The sequence below is a fragment of the Parasteatoda tepidariorum genome, chromosome 2 (genome assembly GCF_982258835.1).
Source record: "Parasteatoda tepidariorum strain Cologne lab strain chromosome 2, Ptep-v5.0, whole genome shotgun sequence".
Taxonomy (NCBI): Eukaryota; Metazoa; Arthropoda; class Arachnida; order Araneae; family Theridiidae; genus Parasteatoda; species Parasteatoda tepidariorum.
The window spans coordinates 51,553,486-51,571,224 of NC_141756.1; the positions used below are offsets into that span (position 1 = coordinate 51,553,486).

Here is a 17,739-nt window from a genome sequence, read left to right on the forward strand (position 1 = left end):
AACATTTTTGTGGTTAGAAAAATGAAGTAGCTTGAGGAACAAAGAGAAAAAAAAATAGATTTTGATATTCAATTAAATCGCGACAGTGAATTAATGAGTTATAGATTTGTATTGAATTAATAGTTAGATTGATTGTTAAGAAGGGAATAAAATATTTATGCTTGCTTTTTATAAAATTTGATAAAAAACTAAATTATTGGTTTAATTTAAGTAAAATTTGTAAATCAAATGTGCTCAAAATTTGCTTTACTATTACTCACAACTAAAAAAAATGTCTATAATTTTAACAAGACGAAATAGTACAAGCTAATTTACCTAGTAGAAGGAAGATTTTCCCCCTGCTCTATCTCTCTGAATTTAATAAATAAAACCTTAAATAATAGACTAAATATAAATATAGATAGCAGGCATAATCAACCATCTTCATTTAAAAAAAATTTCAATGATCAGTTGTCTTTTAAATATTTCTTATTATTTATTTTCCTGCATTTTTTACTATAAATAAAAACTCAGAGAGTGAAGAATTTAATTATTTGTTTAAAATTAAATGTTAGATTATAATAATGTGCAATTTTTTTTATTTCAAATGTGTTCTTTCTAAGTTATTTTACCTTTAAGAACAGATGTGTTTGTTTGAAATAAATTTGTTTTTATTTTTTTTATCATTCCTTTGATTCTACGAAAAATATTATGCTTATATAAACATAAATTATGAAGAAAAATAAATGATATGAGATAAATCATAAATAATTCATTTACAATTCAAAACAAAACAATAATTTCAACAGAAATTTTTCAATAGCATTAAAAATATTATGTTTAAATATTTTACAAAATTAAATTTCTATTAAATCAAGTGGATAACTAATAAAGGAAACATTATTCAAAATAAAGTATGTAAATTTTTTCAAAATATGGCATTTGTTGTTTTATAAATAATATCGATTTATGTATTTAAAGCCCAAAGAAAAATGAGACAGGGTGCATAGTTTAGAATTTTAATTTTACACACTGGCATATATGAAACAAAGAAGGAATAAACTGGAAAATATTTTTGTACAGATAATGAATTAAAGGCATCAACAGTTATTGCCGAAGCAAAAATAAACTGCCTAAAATATCTGAAACATATCAGATAATAAGTGAATTTTAAACATTTAGAAATTAAAATATTCTATAAAGCATTAAAGCAAGAATAAAAAACAAAAATATATTACAAGTATTTAAAACATAATAAAACATTACAATTAAATTTGAGAATAAATTTATTGCAGCAACACAATCACAACATTTAAAAAAAGAAATGCGATTCTAGTTATAGAGAAATGTATATACACTTTCAAAGAATGAATAATCTATACAAATACATACAGATATTAAAAATAAAAATGCAACATATTCAACCAAATAAGGTATCGTCAGAACAAAAACAATGTACAATTGTTTCACATTTCAAAAACAATGTACAAGATCACATTTTACAAATACGTACATAGATGAACATCACCATCACATTGAAAACTTCGTCCAAATTGAGGACTGCGTTCATTTAAATAAATAAGATATAACATACGTATCATAAATTGGCACTCTCCGATTTTATTTTCTTCAGATAAATCACAGCAAAAATTTAAACTTTTCAATGTGTTTAGTTTTACAAAATATGCTTTCATTACGTAAAAGGTTCAGAAAATTTTCATGAAAACGCTGAAATTGATTTCAAAAAACAATCTTTCTTTAATTATCTTTTTAAACCTTTTTTTAATAGCGAATAAATGGCCAGTAGCAATGTTTCTTTGAGTTTAACAACTATATATATATTCAGCAATCAAAACCAATTTGTACTAAAATTAAATTTTAAAATTTAAATTATTTGCTATTGCTCAAGTTTAAGTTATTATTGCTCAAATTTAAGTTATTTTTAAAGTTGAATTTAAATATTCATGCAATAATACCAATAAAACAGAAAAAATAAATATCAACTACGCAAATAATAGATAAAAAATTTATGTATTTATAAAGTTTATTTTTTTGCGACAACAAATCACTTCATATTATTATTAAAATGCATAATTTTATAAAGTTTTAATTTTAATATGTATTCAATTATATGCTCATATTTGAATTTACTTATTTTTTTAATGACAAGAACTGATATATGAGTTATAATTAGCAGGTATTTTTTCTTTTTTTTGAATTTTATAATTGAAGTAATTTACTAAACGTAAAGAGATACTTCAAATGATAAAATAAAAGGTTTTTGTAAATCACTAACTTGTTCATTAGATTTTTATTTATACTACTCACAACTGGTTAATATGCATAGTAACAAGCAATTTTTTTTCTCCTCTTACACAGTGTTTTACTTTTATATATCCAATTACTCTTATCAAAGACAAGTTTTCTTTTAGTGTTATAAGATCATTTTAGATGGCAGCACTACAAAATTTTTATTTCAGCAACACTGTTTTTTTTTCTTACTTTCTTTCTTTCTTTTATTTTTTTAATTTTTGTAATTTTATTTTTTGTTTCTTCTCTTTTTTGGAAAAAATATTAGCAAAATGTTTAATATATATATATTTTTAAATTGAAGTATACATTAATCATTTATTGCATCTGTATCGTTAGACAATTATGTAGTTTAATTAAAAAAAATAAACTGCTTAAAATAAAACAAAAAAAAACAAACAAATTGATAAAAATAAATTATTAAAATCTATTATATAAGCTTTACTAAATTGCTTTTAAAAGTTTATTAACATTTTCAGTTCGAATTTCACATTCTGTATTAATTGCTTTGAACTGAAATATTTCAATTTGAATTGTCAAAGCTAGATTTATTCAACCTATAAATAATCAAAAATTACTGCGCATTTAGTAAATGTATTTTTTTCAAAAGCATTTAAGATGTTTTGCAATTTTTATGTTTTTTGCGTCTTTCTTTTCCTAATACTGAATTATTTTGAAACTTCTATCTAGACATTCATTGAAGAACGCTTTAGCAATTCCATAAAAACCTTTTAACTAAATATTTATTAAATTAAAAAAAACATTAACGATAAAGACACAAAACACATTTCTGGGATATTCTCAACATTTCTATAAAAATTCTTTTCTTATTTTTGTATTTCCACAAACCATAAACAATGATTTTTAACTATTAATCAACGTAGAAGTGACGTGATTTGTAAACATTTATTTACAAACCACGATTTTCTTCCCTGAACCACTGAATTAAAAATAAAATAGCAGCATTTAAATACAATCAAAGTATGAAATTTAATTAAGCAAATTAAGAAAAAAGGAAATTAAGAAAAAATAATAAGTCAAAATGGAAAAGCGCTAAAAGCAGCTAAAACCAAATTAGTCTTATTTAAACAAATAATAATTTAAATACATTTATTATTTCCAAAATATAATTAAAATATTTTTCAGGGCGTGAAGAGTTTATATATCCCCCCCAATAATTAGAAATCTCTATAAATTCAAATCAATATTTTAAACCAATAATTTTTGCAAGTATTTAACACATTTTAGAAATTTATTACTAAAAAATTTATTATTTATTAATAGAAGTTTCTTATATGTGAAAGTTAGAATACTATTATGACAGTTTAATTTAATCTCGTCTCCCTCAAATTTGAGCCCCTGAGAAGCTCATGTATCCATAAGTTTTCTTGTCTCTAATCTTGATTGAATAGGACTTTTTTTCTGAGTTTACAACAGTCACCGAGCTACATTCTAAAATTAAATAACTCTTTTAGGCTTTCATGATTTGAAGACAGAACACCAACGTTTTTATTGACACATTGCGTTATGGAGTAAGCATTTTAATTCTGAAAGCATACAAAAGGTATCTATGCATAATATCTATGTATCCTATATGTGTTGATAACTGCTGTTTTTTCACTTAAAGAATAATTAATTTGATATTAAGTTAGAATTCATAAAATTATAATATTATCGAAACATTTTATAAACGTAGGATAAAAAAAATCAAAATACTGGTAACGTAAATCTTATGTAAAATAAAAAGGTTAAATAAATAGGCATTATAAAATAAAAAGGGTGAATTTTATATTTGCACTTCGGCTAACATTTTGAGTTCCACTTTTTTCCCCTCCTGTTTTCTTTATTTTTATTATAACATTTAAATTCAATTCTGCAGTTACTAATATGGAACTAGAGATTCCAATTCTGAACTGAATCGTGTACTTTATTTCTTCTGAGTTTGTTTCTTGCCTTCATTTATCGTCTGGTATTGACCTGTTTTGTATTTCAATAAAAAAAAAAAATAAAAAAATGCTGCGAACTTAAGAATACACAAAAATTCACGAAAAATCCCTTCAATGCATTTACTTGAAATTAAGCCATTTGTAATAAGCTGAATTTTGGTGTCAAAAGACACGCTGAAGACAATTGAAGTAGACTGATAAGTAATATTTTCGTAATAAAATCTGTGCAAGAAGGATTGATATGCTTAAGAATCACACAGAGCCAGTCTGAATTTAGGCTCGTATTCGTACTCAAAGTGACCGGGTTTGATTTTTCTTTTTAGTATTGAAATCAACTGAAAATGGATTCTAATTACAGTTTCGTAAAAAGAATCTATTTACGTGCTTCCGTTGATATTATAACTCATTAGCTCTGCAGACAGTATTGACCGTACTGCCTCGCTTTTTAGCGTCATTGCAACATGTAATTTCTTGAAAATAACTTAAAGGAAGATTATTGTCTGAAACATTACTTATATTCTTCTTTGGGGAACTTGATAAATATTCATAAATAAATGAGCAAGATCTTTATGAGAACAGAAATGAAGAAACAGAAATAACATCTTTTACCTTCCTTCAAAATCATGCACTATTGTAGCTCATTTAGAAAATATCAAATATGGAAACTAATAACTGCACCGGTAGCAGAAACCTATTAGCATAGCAGAAGGCTCTCAGATTATTTTTCATCTTAGCTTTCTTTTTCTTTCTTAAAAGCAAACCAGCAAATTGGAAGATAACTAAGACTCCTTTTAAAGACTTATTCTTAATAAAAAATTAAAGAGCCGAATTGAGAAAACACCGCTATGAAAGAAGAAATTTTTTTTTCTTCTGTTATTTGATTACAAGCTTCACTGTATAGGAATTAAATAAATTTTTTTTAATATCATAAAATTAAACTTTAATTTAAACAATAAAGATTTTATGTATAAGGGCCTTATATTTTCAAATTTTGCTACAAGTATGTTAGATTAAGGTGAATTTTTACGAAATACTCTTTGTCGTCGAGGTCGAAAACTGTGAAAAATTCCTCATCAATTTACGATAAAAAGTACTGGTATCCTGAATGCATGATCCCTAAAATCCATTTTACCGTAAAATTCCTTTTTACCGCAAAATTTTATACCATAATTTTTACAGTAATCTTTATTTAATTACAGTGATTCAGAGATTTTATGTTAAATACTACTTTAAAAATTACGGTACATCAGATTCTTTGTTCCGTAAAATTTTACAATAAGAATAGATTTTGCGATAAAGAGTACCGACACCCAAAGAGCTGGTACTTGATCCAGAATTTTTTGCAATGCAAACAAATTTAGATTCATGAAGATAATTCAGCAGATTCACCCTGCAAATTCTGCTACCGGTATAACTGCATGGTATAAGCAAAAATTACAATCAGTTATCATATTTTTGTAAATATCACATTGAAAACAACTATATTTCATCCTAAAGTGATATACATCAAATATAAACTGGAAAATATTATCCCAAACCATACTCTCTCAGATCAACTACACTTGAACATCACATATATCATACCATTTAGAGGATATCAACCACGGACCTTTTACTTTGTTTGTTCTCCTTCTATCCAATGGATTGAAAGCGATGTTATGCCAGTAATGAGTTCCCTTAAAGAAATACATCGATCTGTCCGTGTAAGAGTAATAGACGGCATCTAGATGAGATGGTAAAGCTGAATCTTTGTTGACACTTGGAAACTCTTGATGGATATGCTTTGGATAACCTGGTAAGCAACAGCCTTCTCTTCCTTTGTTCACATCGTAAGCATATACCTATGAAATAGAAAAAGAAGCATCGTTTAAGTCCTCCAAAAATGGTTAAATACCTAAGAAGTGAAATTGTAAATTCTGGTGTCTGATTTGGGTGCTTAAAATATTGCCTACACGAATTAAAAATCATATAGATTCGATTCGCGAACGTGAACATCGTAGTTAGTCAAAAGTTGATCATCAAACCTAAAGGTCAAGAAAACTGGCATGGACAAAGTAGGTTTTGGTCCTCCATAGGCTGCCATTCCACTGAATTTAGTTCAGTTTATATTTAAGTTTACAGGATTATTATTGGTGTTTTACATGATTAATTAGTTTACAGGATCACAATAATATTAGTGTTACCACGTTACACTAATATTATTGTTACACGTTACCACGAAGCTAACATTCTATGACTGCTAACCGGTAGTCAGGGAACTTTTGTTTCTTCTATTTAGCACATCTAATTCTTCTATTTAGCTATTCTTTTATTAAGATTTGTATTTCTTCTATTTAGCAAACTTTTTTCTTTTTGTGCTTATAAAGAACTTTATAGAAACAATAACGCATTTCAATTTGACAGCATTTAATTGCAAAAGCTTATAAATCAAGTCATTGAAGTTTATAAATTGAGTCATGTAAGTAAGCTATAATAGTATTTTATTAAGTGTTAAAATCAGTAAATTTAGAAACTACAAAATAATAATTTAACATGAAAATTTTCTGAGAAAAACCTATTTTTTTTCTATCTTGAGAAAATATTTTAGTAAAAAAGTAATGCTTTCTTACAACATTCTCATTAAAATACATAAAAAAAAATTTTTCGGAAAAAAAATTAGCTTTTATTCCAGTAAAAGTAGTAAATTTAAAAACTAAACAAGTGCAAGTAAAAGTATTGACAGGTATGGCCGCCCACTACGTATGTTTAAGTATCATTTTATATTTGGTTATTATCAATTAGATATTTGGTTCAAAATAATAAATAACATCAATGAATATTTATAACCGAAATTAAATATTAATTAAGTATAGGAATTTCTTGCACAATATAATCTTATCCAGACGTTTTGAACGATTTTTCCAAACAGAATCTACAAATTATTAATAATTTTTTTTTTAGCTCAGATAACAAAGCTTTAAATCATTAGAGTGAGGCATAATATTTATTTTTTCTTAAAAATACTACACAAAACTGTTGAATAAAAGGATCCTCCTTTGGATTGTTGAACAACCACTTGTCATGATTGTTCAACGTGTAAACAATTCGAATTAAATATTTTAGATTCAGGTAAAATGAAGGTTTGAATATGGTAGTATATTCTTAGATGTCTTAAAACTTGAATAAATAAATCTAAAAATAAACCTTGAAATTTGAGTCGCTGTGGCTTAGGGGATAGAGAGTTCACATCCCAATAACGTGACCGACTTTCGAATCGACGCAGCGGTGGCTGGTTGATACGAATTCTGCTCCTGGCTTTCACAGGCCACTGTACTCACGTTAAATATTCTCAGTGACAGACGGATCATGGATTAAAATCCCTTTGCCGTTGGGCTAAACATGGGATGTTTTCGTGATTGCAATCAAATTCAGGTCAGTTCCAGCAGAAAGTTCACCACGTAGGCTAGTTTGCTCTAATGCTTGATTCAGTAGTTCCCTTGTCTTCTGGGTTAGGTTCAAGATTACAAGGTAGTGGAGTTGAAAATTGATAATCGTAAGCTCAGAAGTTGGTAGGCTGTTCAACGCCGGTTATAATATAAAACAAAATCCTAAACATGAATTGAAATGTAAAATAAAAAAAGTGTTTTTTTAATTAAAAAAATAGAAAAAAGAATTCTGAGTGTAAAATTTTTTCTTCATTGAACATAAATTTAGGAAAGAAAGGAAATATGGTGCATCTTACCGTATGACCTTTAAAGAAATACAGATTTCCATCTCTTTTATCAAAAAATATGCTGTCCAAGTTTCCAGGTATGTTGGGAAATGAACTCCCCTTAATCGCCCTGAACTCAGATGATATGTTCTTTGGATAACCACTCGCTACTTTGTCTTCAGCACTGTTGTATATCCAGAATTTATGACCTACAAAACAAATCACACGATATACAGATAAATTTCTGAAATTTAGACTTAATTATCGATGATATAAAAAATATATGCATATATTTTAACGCAAATCTGTTCTATAAAAAATACAGTCTGCTTTCATTTGGCCGAACTTTGAAATTACGTATTAGGAAAGCTTTTAATGTAGTGTTCTCATTATTGTCTAAAAAGAATCCATCCGTATTAAAGTAAGACATTTTTATTCTTTCATTTCATTCATTTATTTTTCAAATCACATAAAATAGTTAACAGTCATCTCAATGCCACACAATTAAACTCGAGATGAATATTTTAAAAATTTATCTCACATTTATTTATATTCGACAGCTTGTGAGCAATATTGTATTATATTAGTTAAACAAGTACAGTAAAACAAGTAAAATAAGTACAGTAAAATAAGTTAAACCAGTACAATAATTGAATTAATCCACATTACTTTTTATTGTATTCTATAGACATGAAAAACGTGTTCAAAAAACAACTTATTATTCAATACATTATTTAAAACAAATTATTATTCAATCTTATTTTGCAATTGAGCTAAATACCTAATGCATGTATACTGAAAAATAAGTGCATTTATAATAATTGATTTTATCCAAAATACTATGGATTGAACTTTATAAGCACAAAAATCTGCATATTTAATATATAAATTATACTGTTTCATTATTGACAAAAGTTTTTAAATTACTCATACTAAAAAATATGCGAAAGAATTGTGTTTTTAGTGAAAGAATTTGTTAGAAAACATTCTGAAGAGAAATTCTGGTGGCGACATCTGTCGAATTTGAAAACAAACTTTTTCTTAATTTGTATAAATTCGGAAAAGAATAATCGCATATTTTTTATTCAATTGAATCTGTAGAAAGATAATATAAATTAAATTTTCATATAAATAATATTTTTTGGGCATATTCTTCGCCTCAAATTCAGTAGATAAATCAGAGTTAATTTGATGCAGTCTATAAAAGTTTTATAAAAAAGGTCTATAAAACTGCAAAAGAAATGTGACTGCAATAGAATACAATATTTATGATAATATTAAATACTTGTTTATTCGGTATAACAAAATTATTCAGAACGTAAACAGAACGTTTATTCTTTGATTTTAATATCCAGACTTTATATAATTTTTATTGGTAATATTTCTTTAAATTTTGATTGGCCTTGTTATTTTTCACGGGCCACTTTCCTGTTAAAAACTGAAAATTTTAAAATTCCTTCCAATATTTTTAACATCTTTGCGTCAGCTGATGTAAAAAAAAATAAATTGCATAAGGCTCCTTTTTTTTGGCAAATAGACAAATAAAAAATTCATGTAGTTTTAATAGCAGTTATTTTAAAATTTCATTCTATAATAACATTTTATTAATTATTTCACATATACTTAAGATATTTCAGTAAGCGATTTAACCAAAAAATCCTTAGTCAACTGCATTTTTAATGCAATGAAATATTTCGTAATAAACATTCAAAATAAGATAACCGGACAAAAAATTAGTCACCCCGAAAAAACGCATAAGAATCATAATTTAATATCATGTAACTCAGTTTCCGAGCATGACAATTACTTAAATTCTGAAAGAAACCGAATTTACAAGGTGTTACAAGAACATCACATCTGGTTTACGCCCCTCTCAGAGGATTTGATCGCTCAAATCCACCGAATTTGAGTTTCGAATTCGGTGTTTTCTCCGTTGTTCCAAAGCGTCCTTAATAATTTTTATGGACTTCAAATCCGGGGATTTTGCAGGCCAATCGAGCTAAAGGGTGTGAGCGTCCACATATTTTTCAAGGTCGTTCAACTTTGCCTTTGTCATCTTGAGTAAAAGAGTTATCAATAGAATACCCATTATGAAGATGTTGGCTAAAGACAAGATCATGCAGAATGTTAAAATAAACATGAAATAACAGTTATCATCTCAACAAGTGGTCCCAATCCATAGAAAAATACTTCAAACCGGCATTAAAGGGTCCTCCTGTTCATGATATCTAATAATGATTGATATAAAAAAAGTCTTGATTTATATTCGATTTTTTCCCCACAATTTTCACAACATTATAAGATAATTGATGTGCATAGTACACTGTTAGAAATTTCTTGGAAAAAATAATTAAATAACAAATTATTTCATTGTTTTTTTTACCATGTTCAAACAAAGCAGACGAATAACCATAAATGAGCTGGTATTCAAGCTGCTAATTGTTAGAAAAACTGTTTAATAACTGCTTTCACCAAATACGGTTAAACCACCATAATTTTATCATACCAGTTAGGCCCACCCATGGAAGTCACTTAGTTTCTTGCAGCTGGGGAACACTTTATAGCCGAAAGGGCTGATTTGTCAATCTCATGACCACCAGAAGTAGGTGTTGAATGTCGATCGTAGGCACCACAATATATCTATTCCCATCAACACATGTAGAGTATCCAGTGTGTTGCACACCCAAATTCTGACTTAGGACTCTTAGAATAGGATACTCTCATTCACGCATAGATGGTAGCACCATAAAGCTGCTTAACACACAAAAAAAGTCTAGTAGTACAGAACCCGTTATCCAGGAATCAGAAAACCGGAAAACCAAAAAACCGGAATGAAATTCGATAAATTTTCCAGTCATTTAAAAAAAAAAAAAATGTTTTTTTCCTCATAAGATTCTAGGATTTTTCTTTCTTTCTTAAAAGATGTTTACCTTACCATCATTTTGGAAATAATCATTAGTGTATTGCTTCATAGTTTTTTTTTCTTTTTAAGATTATTTCCAAATATTTCTTTTTTTTAGTTGGGTTCAACAATAAAAAAAACGGCTTTTTGTAGCGATTCAGAAAACCGAAAAAATCTGTTATCCGGAATAGCGATGGTCCCGATCGTTCTGGATAATCGGTTCCCTACATTTCCCTTTTTTTACAGTAGGGGAAACAATCAGATCAATTAACTAAACCACATTCTACGGTTCATTTGATAAAACACAACTCAAATACAACTGAACTCCAATGCCCATTACCTAACAAAAAGCCCAGTCAAATATCCAGTAAAAAATTTTTTTTCCTTCATAGTTTTGAAAACATGCTAGTTGCAAATGACTGAAAAAACAGTATAGTTTTGTATTTATGGTTTATGGAATCTTAGTTGCAAACAGTTTCAAAACCGTAAAAGTAAAAAATTTTCTTTACCGCCAACTTTACGATTAATTGAATGACCGGACTGATGCCGGTTATTTTACCTTAATTTTAGAATGAAAATTCTAACAGTGTAATGTGATAAAGTTTGAACTTAATTACTTCACATTTTAAGCTCTAATAAATACAGATAAGTTTTTAAAGATTTGGCAAACATTTTTAAAAACAAGTTACCTTTAAAAAAATAAGCCGAATCTTCTGTATATGTCCAAACATGGGCATAACCGTCAATATTATCCGGAATACCCTTCCATTCGGGTAAAATGTTCAGTGGATCACCGTACCTCGTCCTATTGTATCTGTTTTCATACATCCAATAACGGTTTTCACGGAAAAAATATGTATTGTAGATCAGTTGTCCATCTGGCCTTCGTCTGACCCAATCGAAAACCGTATTGAAGCGAACTTTACAAATACCTAAATAAAGAAGAAGATGGTAATAATTATTTTCTTGATATTGTTATTCATTGATTTTTTTAAAGTTTGCCAAGTAATAAAAAAAATCTTTATTGAAACTATACTAAGATATAAAAAAATAACTACATAAATATTATGCCATACTGTAAAAAATTACGGTAAGAAGTACCATTTACCGTAAAATCTATTACAGTGCTTTTAATCGTAACATCCATTTTTACCGGAACATGTTATGGAACAAAAATCTAATGTACCGTAATTTTTACAGTAATAATTGCCGTAAAATAATTCAATCCCTCTAAAAAAAAAGTTATGCCATGTAATAAAAAAAATTCTGTTTAGATATTGCACCACAATGTAAAATAATACGGTAAAAAATGCTGGCATTCAAGGAGTAGGGACATTTTACCGTAAAATCCATTTTGTTGGAAACATGTTGCGGAATAAAAAAAAATCTGATGAACCGCAATTTTTACAGTAACCATTGATCGTAAAACCATTCAATCATTAGAAATAAATAAATATTACAGAAAAAATCATGGTAAAAATGGATTTTATAGAAAAATGGATTTTAGGGATAATGCTTCTAAAATGGGATTTTATTAATAATTCCAGGGGTATTAGGATATAGGTTATGGATTTTAGGGATAATTTCAGGGATAATGCTTCCACTTTATACAGTAATTTAATCCGGAATTTTTTACAGTGCTGGAGGAAAAAATATTATTGGGTTAATTTTGAAATTCTATGAAAAAATAACAGTTTAGATATCATCTTACAATCTGTCACAAGTAATTAATGAACGATTTAAAGAAAATGTTACTAAAAATGAGGATGAACGATACTTTAAAGTGTAAAATACTTTACAAAGAATTTTGAATAATTAAACAACTCTAATTAAATCTTTGAGACAATTTTTTATACATTTGTCATGTAGTTACTGCAGAAAGATAACGTGTTTATGCAACGAACTTACAAACATTTTTTAAAAATCTTTTAAGCGATATTTTATATCAAATGCATGCTGGCTTTTTAAAATCGATATATTATTTTATAGAATTCTGAAAACTATTTTTTTTTGGTCACTTCTGAAAATTTAACAACAAAATACACAATTTCTCATCAACACTGTAAGGAATTGCGAATCAAATTACTGTAAAAAATTGACACCCTGAGTGCCGGTACTTTCTACCGTAAAATTTCACGAAACAAAAATTCTGATATACCGTAATTTTTACATTAATTTTTACAGTAATATTTACTGTAAAATTACTGAATCAATGTAATTAAATAAATATAGCTATAAAAATTATAGTATAAACTTTATATGAATTTTACTGATGCTGCACTCAGGCACTTTATACCGTAATTTTAGCGTACTCTAAGATTTTTGATAATAATTTAAACAAGATATTTTTTAGTGTGTAATGAAATTTTTAATTTTATGCTGTATAAAATAATTTTGAATACACCTGATATTTAAAAGCATTAAACGTAGTAAATACACTTAGAAGATGAATGTGTTTTACAAAGTTAAAATATAGGTCATTCCGAAAAATGTTAATAATTTATGCTCTTAGTTTCAAAAACATTCAGATTTTTTTTCCTTGCTATCACAATATTTGTAATAAATTTATGTAAAAACGATGTACTCATAAAGTTTCCCCCTTCTTAGCACATTTTCAGGACAGAGAATCGACAGCATTATGTTTTTTCCAAAAAAAAATATTATAATATTGTAAGAAATAAAGACTTTTGCTTTATTAGATTAGAAAAATAATACTTTAAAAATGTAACAATTTGTGTGGGTTTTATCAAAAAAATTAAAGCAATAATATTATGAGGTTACTTTAAGATAATAGAGATAATTAAATGCTGTATTTATGCCTGTGTTTAGATTTTTAAAAATTTGCCTTTTAAACACACGAAACTCGGATTAGATAAAACTGATTTAAAAAAAATATTTAAAATTAAAAATTGGCGAAGGTATAACACTGAACTATCTTAATAGCAAACTGTTCAATTGCAGAATGGTATTGGTATAATGTGTAATATTCTATTTAATTGCAGAATTTTATTAGTATAATTTGTCAGAAAAATTCGTTGGGGGTGATTTGACGTAAAATGGCTAAGCATAAATTATAATTTTACACAGGGTATTTAATGAATATAAACAAAATTATTTTTATGAATTCACGTTTGGAATTACAAATGTAGAAGCATGTTTACAAAATATTTTTTTGACAAATACGCCAGTTAATTTCGTGCGTCATATGTGGAATCATCCTTGAAATTTTGAAATCTTTCCGTGCTATATTTCTCCGATTCCAACTTCCAACGGCCTTGAATTTTACATGTTTCGAAAGATCCTGGCAGGCAGAGAAAAATTAACAATTATAAAATCATTTGAGAAAATTAAACAACGATTATTAGATGCATTTTTTCATGCATAGCTTTTTCCTGCTCCGTTTCTCACTCTTTAGTTAGTTTTGTTAGTTTCTCTTCAGTTAAGTTCATTTGCAAACAAAAAGGCTTCTTAATTTTTTTTCTAATTAATCAATCATTAAAGAAATAATTTTCAAATCATTAGAAAATTAGAAATCACGTAGATCTTTATCATAAATTTTCAGAAATACTAATTACCTAATTAGCGTACCATCACTAGCTAACTAATTAGCGTATTTGAGGTTATCCCCTCAAACCATTAAGATTGAGTCCTAGATTGGGAAGATCCGATCATTAAATCAAGTTATTTAAGGCGATCTGTTTATTTATTTTTTGCCCACTGTACAAAACTCTTTGTAGCTTCGGCGCATTGTTAAAAATTTGAATAAGCGTTTGCGTCTCTGCTAAAGGTGACCAATTATATTTATTTATTGGCGTACACCTACTACTATTACTATTATTGGTAATATTTTGTGGTTGTAATTTATTTTTAATAAAATTATACTAAAAATTGTTTTAATATTACTTCAAAAACAGTCTGTCCGGATCTTTTTCGCCACACCCTGCAAATGAATGGAACAGAGAGAAAATAATTTTGTGTATTTTGGATTGGTTATATTTACCATCTTGATTTAATAACATAGGTAACCAGATCATTATTCAAATACACTAAATCAAGTGCACCGAAAATATTTTATTTCTAAATAGGTAAGAATTCTTGATCTTTAACTCTGAGAAAAGATAATTGGCATAATTACAGCCAAAATCATTACCAAAGCGCTTCTCTAAAAATTACCCAACTTTTTGGTGTTCCCATAGAACAAGAAACACGGTAAATTTTTTTCATTTTCTGATACTTTTGACCATACTTCTTTTCTAAGTGTATAAAATATTTTCATTAAAATATAAGTTTTTGTAAAATATAGAATTAAATACAAATTAATTTTTTTGTACATAATTATTATAAGCAAGAATGTATGAGAGTAAATATAAAATCAATATGATTGTCCATAAGATCCTAGGGTGCCTTTTTTATTGGTATTAATAGGGAAGTAGTATTAGTAGAATGTAACTCAAAATGTATACGCACCATAAATATCTTGTACTAGTTTTCTATCTTCCCAACCAAGTTCAAAATTATTATTAGGTATAACTTGAGAATAGATTGCATACATAATGGAGTAATTTCTGGATGTGTGAAATAAACCTAGGGCATGTCCTACTTCATGCACAGCTACTTTGACTAAATTAGTTCCCTGATCTGATCCTACTGTTAAGAATTCGTCGTCGTCGACATGGATTTCAGCATTTGCGGCCATTTTAATAGCGTGAGATAGCTGTCCACCAAATCCATCAAAGTGATTTGGGCAGTTCAGATGTTCACCTGCCAAATAAAGAATAAAAGATTAAATACAGGTGCGTAATAAAAATGAAGTTTGAAAATATTAATATGTATTAAATCATTTGTGTTTTTAATGTTCGCCGTAGGAATGACCGGCGACTCGAAATATCACTTAATAAAAATTTTAAAATTTCGAAGTGTTAGATTTGATGCCATCGTTTGAGGGAACTGGATAATCAATTCTCCTTTACATCTAAAGTTAGTTACAAATTACGCTGCTCACTTCGAAAAATTAAAAAATAACTACCATTTGCAACAAGGCTAAGTATAAGGCTGGAGCTAACAGAGACGAAAGTGCAAATACTTCAGCTGAGATCCTAACATGCAGAAAAAACACATTGTTTCATAGTTAAGAGCACCATCTGTTGATGAACTTTGCTACTAATTTTGAAACTTTGGGAGAGTATATCCCTGGTTTCCTGAGACAAACGCAGTTCATTATATGATTCTTGATTTGTAATAGATTTTTTAAATCGTAGGTCATTTGGTCATTTTGGGGACAACTAGTAATAGGATCAAGCATTTTTTAGCCTTAAATGGAGGTATGAAATATAGATATATTATAAATAGTGTACAAAATAACACTAATGGAAACAATATGAAGAAGTTCAGTAGTAAAGTTATTTTCAAAAACTTGTTACCATTAATCGAAATGTAAATAAAAAAAAAATATTTTTAATCCAATTTGGCTAACATTTAGATAAATTAAGAAACAGTTTATTTCTGAATGAAAATAATACTATAATGAAAGAAATTATAAAAAGCGTTGAACCAAATTAAATAAACTGCAATATTTGAAGATTGAAAGTTTCTTTATTACTTCCGAACAATGAAGAAAGAAAGCTGAAAAGAAATTAGTGTCACTTTCAATAATCCTCAAGAATTTAGAAAAAGAAATGCATGTTTACCCAAGTTATCGAGAATTTTTGGGATTTGTTTATTCAAAGATTTCCGCCTCAATCACACGCGTGGCAACAATAGGACAACAAAGGAAGCGCCGTCTGGCAGAGTTACCCTAAAGTAACCTAAAACTGTCAACCACTTAAAGCTCTTCTAGTACCAGTTTGCTGAAGATTGATTCCATTTTTTTTTGTCTCCGTACGTAGAACACTTAAGACGAAAATATTTACTCTTATCGTAGTCATTCACGATGTCTCCTTCGTAAATACTTTTCGTGGAAGAGATTTTTTTTTTTTCAAATCATGAAAGTTATAATAAAAAATATTTAAATGAAATTCGGGGTTTTTTTTATGAAATAAAAAATTATGAAAAATTTCACGGTGGTGTCACCTTTGTAAATACTTTTCGTGGAAGAGATTGTTTTTAAAATCGTGAAAAGTATAATGATAAGTATTTAAAAAAAAAAAAAAAAAAAAAAAAAAAAAAAAAAAAAAAACTAGGGCTTTTATGAATAAAATATATTAAAAATTTTACACTGTCGCCTTTGTAAATACTTTTCATTGACGTTATTTGTATCATGAAAAGTATTGAAAAAAGTATATATTTAAAAAAAAAAAAAAGAAGTTAGGGCTTCTTTGAAAATTTTTTTTTTTTTTAAATTTCGCGATGTCGCCTTAATTACTTTTTGGAGAAGGGATTTTTTTTTAAAATAATAGAAGTTATAATTAAATATATTCTTTTAAAAAAGTTTCAAAGTTGCAAGTTTCTGCCAAAATTGCAACCTCGGCGCAGACAATTTTGAAATAATTTTATTTCCAAAAACTATGAAAGTTTACTTTCTAACTCCAATACAAATACAAAGACGCAAATTGATGCACAATTATTCATTTTGCTAAAATACTTGATGAACTAAAATGCCCAAAATATTTTACTTAGTCTATGTATTAAATTATGAGTTTGATTTGTGCATTTCAAATATTTATCGGACCTTAAACCATTTTCTGATGATGGCAATTATGTCTATTGATGCACTACTATCCATGAATATCGTTGTGTTTAGCAATTTTAAAAAAAATAAAATAAAAAAAGAATCCTTAAGAATTTTGGCCAGGAAGCATGGGCTTCTACATGAATAAATTACAAAGAACTTTTTGATTTCAGAAATCATTAAAATTCTAAGCAGGAGATTTGTTTTACGTCCATTACGACTCAACATGAAATTCATGTCAACA

The 17,739-nt window shown here is 27.5% G+C and overlaps 1 protein-coding gene across 6 annotated transcripts in view; it reads right to left on the bottom strand.

Annotated features, from left to right (window-relative positions):
* Window positions 1-984: 984 nt before the first annotated feature.
* Window positions 985-17,739, bottom strand: part of LOC107453701 (matrix metalloproteinase-21) — a 94,289-nt gene continuing 77,534 nt past the window's right edge. For all 6 annotated transcript variants that reach the window (XM_016070621.4, XM_071177524.2, XM_016070622.4 and 3 more), the window contains 4 exons: window positions 15,296-15,589; window positions 11,518-11,760; window positions 7,957-8,135; window positions 985-6,076 (listed from right to left, as the gene is read on the bottom strand). In XM_016070621.4, the coding sequence (XP_015926107.1) occupies window positions 5,792-6,076; window positions 7,957-8,135; window positions 11,518-11,760; window positions 15,296-15,589 (1,001 nt within the window). In that variant the 3' untranslated portion in view covers window positions 985-5,791. The remainder of the gene's footprint in view (window positions 6,077-7,956; window positions 8,136-11,517; window positions 11,761-15,295; window positions 15,590-17,739) is intronic.